Here is a 16,770-nt window from a genome sequence, read left to right as displayed (position 1 = left end):
GGTAGTTTTAACTCCCAAGCTAATAATTAAGCTAATAGAATGACTTGTTGATACGATAATAATATTTTAGGGATTTAATTTAAAACATTTCGAAGTTATGCATGAATTAAAGTTATTGGAGTAGGACCAAACTAGTTGGTTGAACTAGAAACTGATCAATATACTATTGCCAAGGTTTCCAAAATCTGATCAGTGGTTGAATCAGTCAAGCTACTAGTTCATTGGTTCAATCGATTTGATTAGTTTATTTGGTTTGATTAAATAAAAATAAATTTTTTTATAAAATAAAAAATATGGTTTAATTGTCTAGTTCAAACTGATTTTTTGCTCGATTCAATTGGTCCGTACTGATTCTTAGATCAACTAGTCTAATGTCTTTATCTGAATTAATACCCTAATCAGTCTGATTCGAATAACCATGGTTGGTTTGGATAAATAGGTTGAATTGGTTATTTAGCAAACCATTCAAAACCAGTAAATAATTGATTAAATTATTTTTTAATTATTATTATACTGATAATCAAATCTATTTAACCGATTAAACTAAGAGCGGGTGAAACAATTGGTTCAATTAACCCAAAATAAAATTGAAGGAAAAAAAAGGGCATGTACAAAGACAAACATGGACCTGATGGCTTCAAAGCCGTCAGAATGAAAATACTAAAAATCCAACGGCGTAGATAAAACCCTAAAGGCATAAAGAGCTTGTGCCTGCTCACTGGGTTATATAAAAAAAAAAAACCCCTTATTTTGTGACCCTATCTTTCCTAGTTGCAGTCGAAGTTGCGGCATATCCTTTTTAGTACTCCCTACTGTAAAGGTTTCAATTTCTTAATTCTCTGTTTCTTCTTATCATTCGGCATATACGTTTTGAAAAAAAAATAAAGAACTTAAATTTATTTCATTTTTGCTATTTTAATTTCAACGGTTGATTTGTTTTATCTTTAGATTGTTTTGATTTAGGGTTTTAAGTGACCCTTTTGTTTATAAATTTTGGGGGGAATTATTGTCTTAAAAAAAAGAAGAAGCTTATCTTTAAAATTCCTTTCAGCTGCCAAAGGTTAGATTTTTAGCCTAGTTTATGCTTTAGGGTTTAACACTTGAATACAATTACAATAACTAAATTAGGGTCATTGATATTTTTATATATTGTTCTAATTTTTTTTTCTCTGGTGGGTTGATAAAGTGTGAGCTAGGCGTTAATTTCTCTTATGTTTTCCCTAGATTTCCTTGTATATTATATAGTGCTTGATTGTTTCACATGCTTCATATGTATTGTGTTTGATTTGTTTGCTTTAGTGCTTTTGATAAGCTTATTACCTCAATATTCTCTTTGTTTTTATTGTGTGTATCTTGGGTCTTGATTTATCATACTTTTATTTATTTATTTGTTGTTTGCTTCTTTGGGCAGATGAACAAGGAGAGGCTCATGAAAATGGCCGGTGCAGTCCGCACCGGCGGGAAGGGTAGCATGAGAAGGTAATGTTCATGGTTTGAAAATTCCTTGGATATACCAGCTATATTATGTTTTTTGCTTTATCATCTCTGAATATAGGATGTAATTGTTGCAGTTATTAGGAGTAATAGGTGCTTGAATTTTGATGCCTCTTTGTAATTTGTATACTAATCATTATCTTGTTATTGGAACTTGTGTTTAATAGAAAGAAGAAGGCTGTCCACAAGACAACTACCACAGACGACAAACGGTTACAAAGCACCCTCAAGAGAATAGGAGTCAATGCTATTCCCGCAATCGAGGAAGTCAACATCTTCAAGGACGATGTTGTTATCCAGTTTATTAATCCCAAAGGTAGATATGTCTTTTATCGAAGTGGACTGTGCAATTTTCTCATAGGTTTTGTAAAATTAACTAACGTATATGATGGTCTGTATTTCAGTTCAAGCATCTATTGCTGCCAACACCTGGGTTGTAAGCGGTTCTCCTCAAACAAAGAGTATGCACCTCTTAACATTGAAAGCTTCCCATAGTTGATTTTTACCTTTGTTGATCTGACATTCATGTTTTTCGCCTATTCCAGAATTGCAAGATATTCTCCCCGGAATCATCAACCAGTTGGGTATGTACACTTGACCCTGAGTAGTTCTGTTTTTGGAATGTAAATGAGACATTGGTGTTCGCAAACTACTCAAGTTCAGCAAAAAAAATTCAAACTCGATTTGGTAATTATCAAGCCGAGCGTGGGCTGCTCGTGCTATCAATTGAGCCGAATTCAAGCTTAGGAATACTTGAATCGAATGGCTCGCAAGCCTTAATGAGTGTTTCATATTTTTATATTATTAAATTATGTTATTACCCTTAATACATATTATTAACACTAAGCTTAATTATTGAGCTGAGCTTGAGTTTGAGTACAAAAAATGGTAAATGAGCTTAATCAAGCTTGAACTTGAGTAGCTCAAACATATCTCGAGCCAAGCTCGATCTTAAAAACAGATGTTCAATCGAGCTTGAGCTGAGTATCAAGCTTCAAATTTCGAGTGGAGCTTGAGCTCAAGCTTGGCAGTATTGGGGCTTGCTCAGCTTGATTACACCCCAAATTCTGTCTTTCATGTTTTGACATCGATATTGGCCGTCTTTTTGACTCTTATTCTAAAACTTATAGGACCTGATAACTTGGACAACTTGAGGAAATTGGCAGAGCAATTCCAGAAGCAGGCACCTGCTGCCGGTGCTGGTGACGGTACCGGTGCAGCCACTACTCAGGAAGAGGACGATGAGGAGGTACCAGATCTTGTACCTGGCGAGACCTTTGAAGCTGCAGCAGAAGGCCAAGCTGCTAAATAGAGTTTTTATCTTTAATTTTATTTTGTTATATGTTTTTGATGAATTTAACTATTTGTTTCTTTTTCCAAATTTTCTCTATTTGTGGTTTTTGTTTGCTCTACCATGTACTCTTAATGGTTTGGTTCAGAGTAAGCCTTCTAGAATTCCTATTATTATTGCCAATGGATTAGAGATGCATTTTCCCAAAGACCAATAGTTGTCTTGAAATGCTAATCTATGCAGCTAAGAAAGTTGCATTTGGCTTTGTAGTATCATTTTTATTTTGCCCAATTAAAGCTTATATTAGGGAGTTTTGTCACTAAAAGCACCGTAATTAGGAGCACTGCTAGTGGAGAACATTGTTAGGGTATGTTGAGTTTGGCCAGATAATATTGCTGGTAAGGTTGCCTCTTATCCAATTAACCTATGATTGCTTAACATATATAGAAAAAGAACATGAAAATACGTGGATTGAGTCATAGATGAAGTCACAATTGGATATTAAATTTGTGTTTTATTAACTTCTTGCCACCTCCCTCCCTAAATAAAAAATTGATGGAACACTTAAATTTTAAGGAGTTTGAATGATTAAAGAATTTAACTCCTCATTTGGTTACCATATATATATTTTTGTAACTAAGATTTGAATTCAGACTATTTTTAAGAAGAATAAGTCACTACTTTGTACCAATTAAAAGGGTATGAATCCGAACGAAAAATTATAGGTAATCTAGAAAAAAGAAATCAAATTGTAATGGTAAACCATGGCTCTGAAAACATTGAATCTTTTGTACCTTCACCATGTATGAATTTTGAAAATTTTACAATATGCTTTTCGTGGGAAAGCAAATTTACAGTCTGATCTCAAGAGAAATTGACAAATCCCTAAAATTTTAATCTTTTACAAGTTGAAACTAAAAGAGTTTTTGCATTTTCAAAACAGCTTTTGATGCAAAAACACTTCAATCAATTACAAAAAAGCTCTAAGCGCTTCAAATATTAATATCAAAAAAATATTAATACATTTGAAATTGTAAAAAAGGATTTTTTGCTGGTCAAGTTGGGCAAATAATTTTTTTTTCTATTCAAGAATGACCCGGCTCACACGCCCGCCCATCTCGACCCACCAAAATATCAAAGCTTATTTGCTGAATGTGGTATTCAAAGCTTTCAACTGTGTCCTTGTCAGCTGCAAGTCAAATATGCAGCTTCCATTGTTGCTTGATTGCAAAAGCTTCATTACTATTAGGGAGCGTGTTTCAGAAGGTGAGAATTCAGGATATGAGAAGTAAGGTTCGGCTCATTCGTATCGGTCCCATCCTTCTTTACAGTTACATTTGCTGCTGCTCGTTCTTTGATGGCTTCCTTCTCCAATTTCTTTTTCTCAGCATCAGCCAGCTTCTCATTCTCCTCTCGCGACTTTTTAAACATCTTAACGAAAACAACCAATATCTGAGTCACTGCAGCAACAAGGAACAAACTCAACCAGTCAGGCGTTTGTTTGAAAGGTAGGTTTTCGATATGAACAATAATTGTTAAAGATGGAAAACCTTGTTCAAAAGGACATCGTGCAGGATCCTCTCCGAAGTATTGGGATAATGAATCCGCACTTCTTCCCTGCAAGACATACAACTTCAGACTAAACTGCAATGCACAGCAAGTTTAAAATATCCTTCGAGCAACTGCAAATCGGGAAAGTACTTACCACTTCAGAATACAAGGAGATAAGTGACCTCACTTCAGCTTCAGCTGTATCAAGGAAATTCTTCAACACCTAGAACCGACAACTTCTATTAAACACTAATTGTACATGCTCAAAGAAAATTCCAGTGATTTCCAGGAAAAAGATATCATACAAACATTCGGACAATGGAGATCACTATAGAAATGGTGTCAGTGGTCTTAATTATTTATAAGCATCTCAAAGTATTCACCATATGGTCATTTTCTTCCAAATGACTAAACTGCAGCACATAGATCACAATGAACAGCGCGATTGAATGAAAACAAACATAAAATCATGCCAACAATTTCTGAAGAAGATAGTATCTAATTGATTCTTGAAAAGAAAACTCTAATTCCTAAAACCTAAAACCACAATAAAGAAAAGATGTTTTTGGTCAATCTTTAAAGAGGAAAAAAATTCTATAAATGATGAAAGGTGATAATAATACGGCTTTGCTTGGCAGAGTGAAAAGAAAGTTGGAAAGATGGAAAATTGAATGGGTATTTTTCTTTCAGTAGGTGTGTGCTTGGTAGGAAAGATGGAAATTCAAGAAAAAGTAATTTTTTTCCATCCACTGCTTGGTAGAGTTGAAAAATGGAAGGAAAGAAAATAGAACATTTGAAAAATGCATAATTTTGAACTAATACATCTCTCTCTCATTTTCTCTCCTCTCATCATTCCAATTTGGAAAGAATGGTTTTTATGCATTAGGACAGAAAATGACCATCTCTCCTATTTTCTTTCCTCACGTTTCTTCCCTACCAAGCATATTCAAAATTTATTTTCTTTCCACTCCCTCCTTCCATCGTTCACTTTTCCACCCAACCCAGCACACCCTAAGGGTTTGTGAAAATTCAGAAGAGTTTGTTTCCTTCACTAGCAAATCAACATCATGCCAAATCCGAATATCTATGATGACAGGAAAAAGTGAGCAAGGTAATTTTTGTATGCAAGCAAATAGGGTGGGAAGTGACAAAATGGAGTAGATTCTTTGTTAAGCAATAATAATTGTTCTTCCTCACCTTCTGAAAGCCCAAAGAGATATCACCATCATTATCTGAAGCGGAGAGTTCTTGCTCAACCTTTTCAAGACCCTTACTCACAGCTTGCATTTCTTCAGCAAGATTTTTCAATTGAATCTAGCCACATGATATGAAAATCAAGTGGATAAAAGAAATTAACAACTTTAAGAAGAAAAGAATCCAATAAACTATAACCATATAAAACATACCTTAGAAGCAGCTTCTAAATGAACAAGATCTTTATCAAAATCCAGCAACTCTGGCATTTTCTCCGATAGAAGCTAACACATGCAATAAGTGAAAAAATAAATAAAACAAAAAAAAACCATGTGACTTAAGAAATCTGAGTAGAGCATGCCAAAAGAATTAACAGAGTGCAAATTGTTTTTTGCCTAAAATGAAACATTCATGTGGGGCAAGAAGGTAAATTTGGTTAGAGTGAGGTTTCAAACATACTTGAATCAGAGGAAAAAGCAATAACCCAATAGCTTTTTCCTTTTAAAACAAGTTACATGCAAAAGATTATTTATAGTCAAGATTTACCATCCCATACCCCAGGCACATATACTAGTAATAAAGAGCATCTAGCTTCTCTCCTCAAAGACTACATGAGAGTACCACAGTATTAGAAGACTTTCCCTATGTCACACAAATACCATTTTAAGGGCACAAAATTACAGCATCATTGGCCCCACCCCCCATAACCTTAATAATAAACCTTATTCCGAATTTCCAGTGCAAGTATAGAAGTCTAACTTTCAATGTCCTACCTTGCATAGATAATGCATTAAAGTCATTTTGTTGTTTCTTGCACGCGTATCAGATAATTTAAGGAGGCTATCCAATTTGAATCCCACCGCAGATCCTGGGAATAAAAGCAAAAACAAGATGAAGTGGCGTCATTAAAAAAATGGTCAAAAATCCTAAGTATAGACCAGCTGGGTAGTACCTCGTGCAGTGCCTTGATTCAAAGCATTTCCCAATGTGAGAATTGTCTGCATTATCTGACGCAATTTTGCAGATTCTTTTACCTGAAAATAAGTTTCTGACATTTTAGATGCAGGAAAAAGAACATGCTAGACATTTAGCATGCAAAATGAGCAATTATGCAGCATCCATTTGAGATTCAGTATAGGTATAGCAGTACCTCTCTGGTCGCATTATTAATAATGCTCAGGTTAGACCTTAAGTCATCCACCTGAAACAGATGAAAGGGAATATAGATTAATGATAAATCCCAGAATAAAATATCGAATATACAAATTATCCGGACAATACCTGAGAGGAAAAGGTGATTCTAAATGCAAATACTCGCAATTTTGATTCTACTCGTGGAACCTTCATCAACTCTAGGAAAAACTGAAAGATTTATCAATTATAATATTAACAACTGATCAAATTAAGGGATCGGATGTCTTAAAAGAGAGAAAATGGAACACACCTGTTCACACTTTCCAAGCATTGCCTTGTCACCTGTATAATTCTACCAAACACAAAAGTAGCAAACTTTTTTTTTTACAATTACATCCTTGTAAGTTAAAGAAAATGTTCAAATAAGGGCTATCTAATAGAAGTTGTAAAGAGGAATCCTTTCCCCCCAAAGGTCCCAATTTAAGGAATTTAAAGAAAAGGATGGCTTCAGACTTCAAGGGTTCTGAATGGGTAAACCAAAAATCCCTCTCTCGTGTTAAATTATTTCCAAAGCTGGGAGAAGGCACCACTCCTCTCTTCCTTCTCCCTTCCCTTTCCCTCACTCAGACCAGAACTTAAGTTAAAATGAAATAGTGGTCTTTCCTTTTTCTGGCATGGGGTCAAAATCAACCTACAACTGATTCCTTACAGTGGTTGCAATTAGTTCGGAATGTAGCCTTACTCATAACTAATAAGAAAAATATCCAGATGTTTAAATGGTCCTCCTAGAACTGAAAAGGTTCAGGTTCAGTCAGGAGTTCGAACAAAAAACAACAAAAGGCAGTTTTAAAATTTCCATGAAGTGGTCTACTGCCTGTAACTCATAAGAGATTGGTGGCAATACAACTGTCACGTTGATATGCGACTTTCCAAGTCAAATATTTTTATCGTATAAAAGATAACATGCTATTTCTTAGGTGATGATATGTAATGAGTTCTCTAAAAATCTACAGTATCATTTAAAGAGCACAGTAAACAAACTGGAAAATGTAGCATTTAAAAATATATGCAACCAAAATGTTGAATAGTATATATGAATTACCTTTAGCAATTCCATATCTTCCTTAGTGGGACAAAATTTAATCAGATTCTCCACCTGATCAATATCAAGAGCTGAAGAATCCAATGCTAGTACAGCATTCTGAAAATAGAGGGCACTATATTTAGAATGACCGACTCAACTTTAGAAGTAAAAGCAAAAATGGAAATTGAGAATATTGTAGCAAAAGTTTGACCCAACTTGGCAAGGCAAAAGAAAGAACCAACAGAGAGAATGAATTTAAGTGTTACGGAGGAACAGAAATTTCAGTATCAAACTTTGGTTGTGGTTAAAATGGAAATGAAAAACTACAAAGCAATATAATCTGGGCCACAGAAAAAGAACAAATAGTTTATTTATGATATATCCCAGATCCAGCAAAGCCAACTGTCATTCATTCCTCCCATGGAGATAGCAAAAAGGTCCAAGTAAAACAAACAAAATTCAACTTTACCCTCAACTATAAAAGCATTCCATAATAAACATTTCAAATCTATCCAATTTACCTAATCAACAGTTGTAGTGAGTTCACTACAATATAGATATACCATCTATTTTAACAGCTACAGGATAAACAATGAAGCTTCGAAAGTTGGTATTAGTAGTACATTGTAAACAAACTAAGAAATCCAAATTAATATAAACTATATCACTTAAATCTATTATACCAAATACGTTTTTACCCCCCAGGCAAAAGAATTCACCTTTCAACATTACTAAACATCCCTAACATAGCTCTAACATGTTTCCCTAAAGAATCACGTTATATTGATGGAACCCTAACCCAATGCCCTTCAGCAGATAGAACTCCAACAAAAAGATCATGAGCTCTAGGTGACCAATAAGAAGCTTGAGGATTAATAAATTTAAAATTCATAATTGCTGCTGCGGGTTACCAATTTTGATATCAAATTATAGAATATGCTGCATAAACAAAGATTCCGGCTCCCAGGAATCTGGTTGCCAGCAAAAGCTTTATGCACAGAACTTAACCTATCAGAAACTAAGATAGTATTACCATGGAATATTACATGCGGGAAAAAATCAAATAGAAGACATCAGATAGGGATATATTAGAAGTAATATAAAAAAATAAAATAAAAAAAGACAATTTAAAGGGCAAGGGACAGGGGGAGGGGTTAAATCTCCAATATTCCAACACCATTTCAATTAAAAACTAAAATAAAATAAAAGAAAAAGATAACAATTTAGCACACTTATAACATTTAGCAGGGTAAGCTAAAAAACTTACAATCATATCGGGCAGAGGGATTTTTATTTTTGTGAGCATTATTTCACAATTATATGCTCTGCGCAACTCAACCTGAGATATAATACAAGCACCAAACACACAAAATAAGGGTAAAGAAACTTAATGTCCTTAAAATGCATATAAAAGAAATTATATGATGAAAGAAGGAATTAGATGGCTACATGTGGCACTTCATGAATCTGCAGTAGATGGTCAAGTTCAAAGTTGATTAAGGATAAAATCATCCATCATTAGCAGCAGAGGATCTTTACAAACTTAAATATTCGTCATAAAAGAGTAGCTGTAATATAGACAAATAAATGGTGTTTGGAACTCCTATTATAGTATTTTCTTAAGGTTGTAAAATATGTAATTTGCAGCAAAAGGACCTTCTTTCTGATTTTAGAATAGGACGGCATTGCACAGCTATGGTAGCAAGTATAGTTTTAAAAAAAAAAAAATAGTACGCAACAATGATACTCTACCCTGATGACTCATACAGTCATGTAACTAAACCAACATGTCATTCATGCTGCAGACATAAAAATCAATAACAAAGATGTAGTGAAGATAAAGGGAAGCATGACAATGATGGTACAACTAGAGCAGCAGCCACAACAGAATCAATCACTTCTAATATTTGTATGCTAAAAGCTTAATGATTATTTGCCATGATGGTGCCATTTAACTAGAGGAACCACAAATTAAAGGCCATTGAAATTCTCTTAATGCTTAATACATAGTTGTATTCTGTATATAGTTGACAAGGCAATTACTTAAAGGACAGTAAACTTAAAATTGGAGAAACTATGTAACCAATTACAAAGTCTGACTAAGCTCATTATTCAGGAAAAGAAACCCCATATCATGTTCCTTATTTATTTTCTTTCATATTTTAATCAAGCCAATTAGGATCACTTAAACTGTGTTTTTCCTTATATAATGCATGTTTTGTAAAAATATTAAGCCAAAGTTAACATATATTTGATTAAATATCCTTCATTTCATACATAAAAGGAGTTAGAAGAAAGAAAATTTCTTACTAATTGCACTTTCTCAGGTTTATTGATGTTAGAACCTCGTCGGCCTCCAAGTTTAGCACTACTGCCGTCTGAAGCAGAGGCAGCTGAGAATAAACTTTCAAGTTCAGACATATCAATCTCAGGGGCCCTACACCAAAAGAAATTGATCTATAGGGTTAGAAAGTAATCATCTTCCCATATTAGAGGAAAAAGCAATCCAAGTAAAACTACAGATAAATAAAAGGGGAAACAGAAAAAGGACAGATTGACCAAGAATTTATGCTTCCTTTTTCTCTCTTTATCACATAACAAGATAGAAAGTAAATGGACATGTAACATGACAAAGCGCTTTTTCAAAAACATTCAAGTGAATGTCCAACAAAATGCAACTACTATAAAATGTTTTATCCACATTCCAGCACATATTGTGCAATCTAGCATCAATAAAAACTTTTGGCAATTATAAGAACCTATGAAACAATTTGGTACTGATATACAAGTTATATATGCATGCACCTTGATTGATTATCCTGCTTTTGAGAATCAGCCCATAAACTCCCTTGCATTGCTCGAGTGACTTTGACCCAATGTAACGGCTTCAACGAGTTTTTCTTAGGGGTGTTACTCACGCCAATGCCGCGGCCTCTTCCATGACCAGTCTGTCCCAAAGCTTTTCCCCTACCACTTGATGCAGGTGGTGGTGGAGGCACACTGGAAACCTTTGCACCTGGCAGCCGTGCACCTGGTGGGGGAGGAGGCACAGCAGGAGCTTTTGGTGCAGGGGGTGGAGGAGGCACAGCAGGACCTTTTGGTGGAGGAGGTGGAGGGGGCACAGAAGGACCTTTTGGTGGAGGGGGTGGAGGGGGCACCGTGGAACCTTTCGGTGGAGGTGGAGGAGGAGGGGGTGCAGCAGGAGCTTTCGGTGGAGGGGGTGCTGGAGGAGCTTTTGGTGGAGGGGGCGCTGGAGGAGCTTTTGGTGGAGGGGGCGCTGGAGGAGCTTTTGGTGGAGGGGGTGGAGGGGGCACTGGAGGAGCTTTTGGTGGAGGGGGTGGAGGAGGAATAGAACCTGGCCTTGCAAGTCCTGCAATTGGCGGAGGTGGAGGCGGGGGAGGGACATTAGTATTATGGCATCGGACAGATGGAGCAGATCCCTTGTGAGAGGAACTAGTAGTAGAGACAACCATTGGAGGTGGTGGCGGAGGTGGTGGTGGTTGGTTTGGCTCTTGCATTTTAGATTTGCTGCTGAAGGATGGTGGATGCAAGGGTGGGGGTAGGGGTGGAGATGGCAATTGAGAGGAGTTGAAAGGGGGTGGGGGAGGAGGAGGAGGAGGAGGAGGTGGAGGTGGATCATTGTTTGTAGATTCAGGTGATGTTGAAAAGGCTCTACCAGAAAAACTATGAGGTGGAGGTGGTGCAGGTGGTGGAGGACCTCTTTTGGTAGTGGCAGGCAAAGATATTGCAGGATTCCTTTCGGAGAAACCAGGAAGAGGAGGGGGTGGGGGTGGAGGTGGGGGTGCAGATGGCTTCGATGTAATGATGTTAACAGATGAAGGTAGATGTAGAGGAGGAGGAGGTGGTGGTGGTGGTGGTGGTCGTGGTCCAGGAGGTGCAAATCCTGAAGAAAGACTTTTACTAGGTATCGGAGGTGGTGCTAGTGGTGTGGGTACAACAGGTGCTGAAGATTCCAGTGGAGATGAATGAGATGGCATTCCAGAACATGACACTACCTGAACAGCTTCAACTGATGCATGATCTAAATCTTGTAAACTATCACTTTCTGAATGTAAGGGAACTTTATCAACAATGTCTGGTGGCAGAAATCTTGCTGGATCCCCCAAAGGCTTATTGATCACGTCAAATGCTTCATCTGAACTATCAGCAGTGCTAGATGCATTGTTTTCCTCCTCAGAATCAACAGGAGATGCATATAAATTTCCTTTGTTCTGCAATCTGGACAATTCTTTTACATCACTCAAGACAGAAAGTTGTTTAAGTAGCCACAAAGCAGCATCATCACTGTTATCAACCCACTCAACACCACTAAAGAGTTCTTGAACACGAGAAAAAGCTTCAATAGGTAATCCCCCTTTCTCCTCACCATTCAAAACTGTTATAGGAGCCTTAGGTGGGGTGGAATTTTCAACCTTCCCAAACAAAACCTGAATTTAGAAGTTTATTGAATTAGAGATACAAATGTTGAAGAAACTAAAGAATCATGAGTTCATGACTAAAACTAATAACACCTTAGGTTTTGGAAAAATATGGTAGGAGGTTAGTGGCTAAGAAAGTGAATTGCTTATCGCGGTTGGCCTTTGCTCTTCCTTCTCATGATGCATCCAAATCCTAAAAGAGGCTCAAAAAGATATTTACCTCTGCTCGGAATCCTTTTGGAAACCGCTCCTTTGAGTCCCAAAGAATGTCCAAGTTCTCAGAGTTCAGCATCAATATGTTGGATCGAATAAATGCAGTGTTGAACATTATGCGAAACATCATAACTTCCCTTTCAGGATCCAAATCCAAATGGACACACTCCAATACAACATCTCCTTGCACTGAACACTGGATGTCAATTTTAATCACATCACAGTCTGCCTGCAACAAGGAAAAAAAAGTCATTTTTCAGAAGTTAACACGGAACACAAAAATTAATACAAAAAATTTGGGGAGGGGGGACTTTTACCTGACGATAATGTCGAAGCATCTTCCTTTTCTTGGACATGGAGAACAGCATCTGCGTGGACAAGCCATCTCTGTTATGAAGGTTCCTACCAAAAATGCGAATAATTGGCCTACATCCATTTTGGGCATCAAAGCTCGGAATGGCTCGAAGAATGATACAATCTAAAGAAAGAGCACGCTCAGGAGGAGGCCATTCAGGAGCTATATTCCTTCGAGCTACATACTGAAGGTAGCGAAGCTGAGAAGGGAAGGGATTTAAAGGTGAAAGGAGCTGCAAGAAACCCTTGGGAGCCTCTCGATGAACAATTTCAAGGGTCTTGCGCTCTCCACTGTGCAGTTTTTTAAAAATCAAGAAACTAGCTAGCAGAAATGCCAAAAGTGGCCACCCCCCTCTTTCACAATGTAGAAGAACGACATTTTGATGATTCCCAAGTGAAAGCCAACTTTCACAAACACGAAGAAAATGCTGAATTAGAGACAATGGGAGCAGGGGACAACCCTCATATTGTCGTGGATAGTCCAATACAGTAACATCGTATTGACATAAAATTTCCGCGAAATCACTTGGTTTTTCACCTTCGCGAAAATTGAAAGCCACAAAAGATGACTCCGGGAACTCTTCATGTAACTCAGTCACAATCTCGTGTAGGTATACTTGGTACATACCATCAGGCAAGGCTTCAGTGGAGAAGCAGGAATCGAAAACTGCATTAATTTAGATCAAATTCACTTAACAATAAAAAATACACAAAGAGACTCCAAATCAAACAAGCTGAGGTTAAAGAATTTTTTTAGCACATACCGTATACTCTCTCAACAAATTCAAGCAACCCATCCGGGGGTCTTCTATAAAAAAACCTACTAAGAAGTGTCATCTCTGCCAATACAATTTCACCCAATGAGCTAAAAACACCCTCACAAACAACAATAAGAACAAGAACCCGCGAAACTGTTCCAATTTGTTGCCACGTGCTTGCAATTTTACAGAGAAAAATCAACGGCAGCAAAATAAAAACAAAAAAGAAGAAATATGCAATTATTTAAAGCAATTCAACTAGAAACGAAATTTATAAACAGCAGAGCCACGCTCAATGACTTCGATTTGAAATAAAGCGAACCATTTATTCCTTAAAAAAACACATAATACAAGAAAAAAATAGTTGAGGTTAAGGATTAAAATTACTTACCTGTGATTAAAAGAAATGCATAAGCTTTTAAGATTGGTGAAAACAAGCTCCAACTCTATGGTTCTACTGGTTTTTAATTTTCAAATCTTACAGAGCGTTCTTCCATTTTGAACTTCAAATATTTGGGTTTTCTTCTTTTTTTCTTATTAATTTAACGGCCATGTAATTACGTATTTACCCTTTCCTCATCCCCTAGATTTGGGCATGACGCAAACTTTTGCACCATGTTTCTTTACGGTTTTTCTTTGGATAAAGCGGTATTTAGTCCCTGGACTTGACGTTTTCTCAACTTGGGCCCTGGATCTTTTGTCCACACTGGTCCCAAAATTTTGATTTTTTTTCAATTTAATCCTTAAAATTGAATTATGTTAAGGTATAATAAAATGACACTACGAGATTATGTCATGTCATAACCTGAGATTTTGAAATATATATAATCTAAAAATACAAAAGTATAAAGAAAATTTTAATTTTAAGAAAAGTGATGATAATAGTGCCACCTTATCATATCTTAACTAAATTAAAATACAATGATGAAATTGAAAAAGTTGTCAAATTATAAGATTAATGTTTAAAAAATTAATGATTAAATTGAAAAAATTGTCAAATTTAGGAACTAAATACCACTTTATTTATTATGTTCACAATTTTTACGATTTTGAATTTTGAGTTGTGTCTATGATTATAAAAAATATATGAATTAAATTTTAAATTTAATAAATATAATGTAAAAAATATAAAATGATTTTAGAAAATCTATTTCAATGATTTGGGTGTTTTTTTTTAAATTATGCATCGGGTCATTTAAAGGTATTATTTAATATTTTTCAAACAAAAGTTACTATTTAACAATGCTAATAATTTGGATTAAATCATAATAGGAGGATAAAAGCTGTTAAAGTCAAACAAAAGATTAAATCCCAATGTTGATAACAGCATAGGGACTAAAAATAAAAATAAAATAAATGTTTTAGATAAACACTTTATCTGCTTAATAATTTAAATTTTGAAAAAAAAACCTTTGAGGTTGAAAAGGAATTTATAAATTTTACAAAATTGGTGATAATTTATTTTGGTAAAGTTGTTTTTGAAATATTTGGAAATTAAATAACATTTAGTTTTCTTTGTTGTGTAATGCATGAATTAATCATTTGTTATTTTTAAACAAAATAATATGTTATTTAATTATTTTTAATTAATAATACATTGGGAAAAAATAGGTATATATATTATAAACAAATAAATAAAAATTGTGTTTATATTTTGATATAAAAATAATAAAATGAAATATTGTAACTTCACCTCATTTACAAATTGTTATTTATTTATTTATCAAAAGATAAACAAATCATTTTAATTAGAGAAAATGAAATTATAGAATTAGTTAAAATGAATTAATATAAATTTTAAGAGTTAGTATTTGGTAAACTAACAACAATGGTGGAATCAGGGGCCAAATCTCTCTAAAATGAAAAATTTTTCATTTAAGCTCTTATAATTTATAAAATTTTAAATTATTAATGGTAAAATTGCACTTTGGCCGTCTCAAAAATGATAAAAATTTGATTTGATTCTTTAAAAATTATAAATATATAAACTATTAAAATTATGAAATTACATTTTATTATCGTAAAATATACAATTTAATTTCAACCTAGAAAAATTCTAACTCCACCACTGACTAACAATGTACTTTTTTATTCCACAAGCAATCTTAAAAAATTGACATGTGTCTATTTTTTTAAAATATTTATATTTTTGTATTATAATATACCCATGTAGGAGATTTGTCACCCCTTAGTCCTACTTATTGAGTTTTTTCAAGTTTGTTATAGCACCACTTGAGTTGAACATATGTCATTCTCGGAAGGCACCAAGTGGACGCCTAAAAATGGTTCTCCACTTGTCGTCAATCAGGACATCCTCAATTGCTCAACCTCCTAAAACTAACTATCTGCCGTGAAAACAATTCGTCCTAAGAGACAACATCTCCTTTTGCCAAGCTACTCGCAATTTGAACGTTTCCCCACGTGCGAGCATTGCCCTCAATAATCTCTTGAACATACCTGAACATAATAACATCGTACTCCCTCAAAAGGCATAACAGAAAGAATTCCATCGTGCATATCCCTCACTTACTTCATAATGATAATCACCTTGTTATATCACCACTACTAGACAATGGGTATATCTTATAAATACCTTCCCAGACAACGAGAATGAGATCTTCTTCCTATTAGCAATCTTGAGCACTTACCATCTGCATTCAACCTTTCTACCTTTCATAACAACCTTCCTCCTTCTATTGTCTTTGTCCGACTTTCCATCTGTTTAGGTGAATTGACCTCCCTTACATCACCACTACATCCTCCTCTTTAACCTTTTTGTTATTAAGATTTGTATCAACAAAGTTGAATTGAACTATTTTATTTATGTAAATATGAAAATAAAGATTTTAAAACTTTAATGTGATTTAATGCAGATAAATTGTGACAATGAAAAATTGAAATTTAATATTATTTAGGCTTCATATTTTTAGCTAATAATAAAATGTAAAAGAAATGTAATATGTAATACAGCAAAGTATCTCAGTTGGCAAAATTTAAATAACTCCACTTAAATAAGATTCCTTTTGTATGTTAAAACTTTACTAATATATATATTATATGATTCAGTATAATCATCACAGGCTATTAAATGTGTGTGAAATAAGGTTTTTTTTTATGGGCATGTTAATAAAATTAAATTAATATAAACATAAATGTTAAAAGTCAATATATTAGGCGATTAACACTGAAATAAATAATTATAATGATCGCCAATTGTAATATTATTTAATGTTTTCGTAAATTTAACTTATTAGAAGA

The 16,770-nt window shown here is 34.8% G+C and overlaps 2 protein-coding genes across 3 annotated transcripts; one reads left to right on the top strand and one right to left on the bottom strand.

Moving 5' to 3' along the window:
* Nucleotides 1–672: 672 nt before the first annotated feature.
* Nucleotides 673–2,993, top strand: LOC108469629 (nascent polypeptide-associated complex subunit beta-like). The gene is made up of 6 exons (XM_017770572.2): nt 673–820; nt 1,412–1,479; nt 1,662–1,810; nt 1,899–1,955; nt 2,040–2,078; nt 2,625–2,993. Exons 2-6 carry the CDS (start codon nt 1,412–1,414, stop codon nt 2,804–2,806), a joined length of 495 nt encoding a protein of 164 aa, XP_017626061.1. The 5' UTR covers nt 673–820; the 3' UTR covers nt 2,807–2,993.
* A 561-nt stretch (nt 2,994–3,554) lies between these two features.
* Nucleotides 3,555–14,137, bottom strand: LOC108468485 (formin-like protein 14). Of its 2 annotated transcripts, none has more exons than XM_053031822.1 (18): nt 13,904–14,137; nt 13,519–13,593; nt 12,718–13,421; nt 12,408–12,629; nt 10,554–12,196; nt 10,059–10,185; nt 9,016–9,087; nt 7,767–7,865; nt 6,975–7,016; nt 6,812–6,892; nt 6,681–6,731; nt 6,483–6,564; nt 6,304–6,398; nt 5,743–5,814; nt 5,534–5,650; nt 4,491–4,559; nt 4,336–4,402; nt 3,555–4,245 (listed from the first exon to the last, which is right to left on the bottom strand). In XM_053031822.1, exons 2-18 carry the CDS (start codon nt 13,589–13,591, stop codon nt 4,031–4,033), a joined length of 3,831 nt encoding a protein of 1,276 aa, XP_052887782.1. In that variant the 5' UTR covers nt 13,592–13,593; nt 13,904–14,137; the 3' UTR covers nt 3,555–4,030. The 2 variants fall into 2 exon arrangements, with proteins under 2 accessions (XP_052887782.1, XP_052887783.1); XM_053031823.1 differs by having other exon boundaries at nt 13,519–13,688; nt 13,904–14,131.
* Nucleotides 14,138–16,770: the final 2,633 nt, after the last annotated feature.

Source organism: Gossypium arboreum, chromosome 8 (genome assembly GCF_025698485.1).
Source record: "Gossypium arboreum isolate Shixiya-1 chromosome 8, ASM2569848v2, whole genome shotgun sequence".
Classification (NCBI taxonomy): Eukaryota; Viridiplantae; Streptophyta; class Magnoliopsida; order Malvales; family Malvaceae; genus Gossypium; species Gossypium arboreum.
Note: the sequence above shows the minus strand (reverse complement) of the source record. Positions and strands in the feature narration are given on the sequence as shown.

What these genes read in the sequence shown, in the direction of transcription:
- LOC108469629 (XM_017770572.2), top strand. Translation starts at nt 1,412, where the DNA reads ATGAACAAGGAGAGGCTCATGAAAATGGCCGGTGCAGTCCGCACCGGC. An exon ending in GGGAAGGGTAGCATGAGAAG is followed by an intron (nt 1,480 to 1,661) that starts GTAATGTTCATG and finishes TGTGTTTAATAG; the next exon opens with AAAGAAGAAGGCTGTCCACA. An exon ending in CGGAATCATCAACCAGTTGG is followed by an intron (nt 2,079 to 2,624) that starts GTATGTACACTT and finishes TAAAACTTATAG; the next exon opens with GACCTGATAACTTGGACAAC.
- LOC108468485 (XM_053031822.1), bottom strand. Translation starts at nt 13,591, where the DNA reads ATGACACTTCTTAGTAGGTTTTTTTATAGAAGACCCCCGGATGGGTTG. An exon ending in GAATCAAGGCACTGCACGAG is followed by an intron (nt 6,399 to 6,482) that starts GTACTACCCAGC and finishes TTTTATTCCCAG; the next exon opens with GATCTGCGGTGGGATTCAAA. An exon ending in ACGATGTCCTTTTGAACAAG is followed by an intron (nt 4,246 to 4,335) that starts GTTTTCCATCTT and finishes TTGTTGCTGCAG; the next exon opens with TGACTCAGATATTGGTTGTT.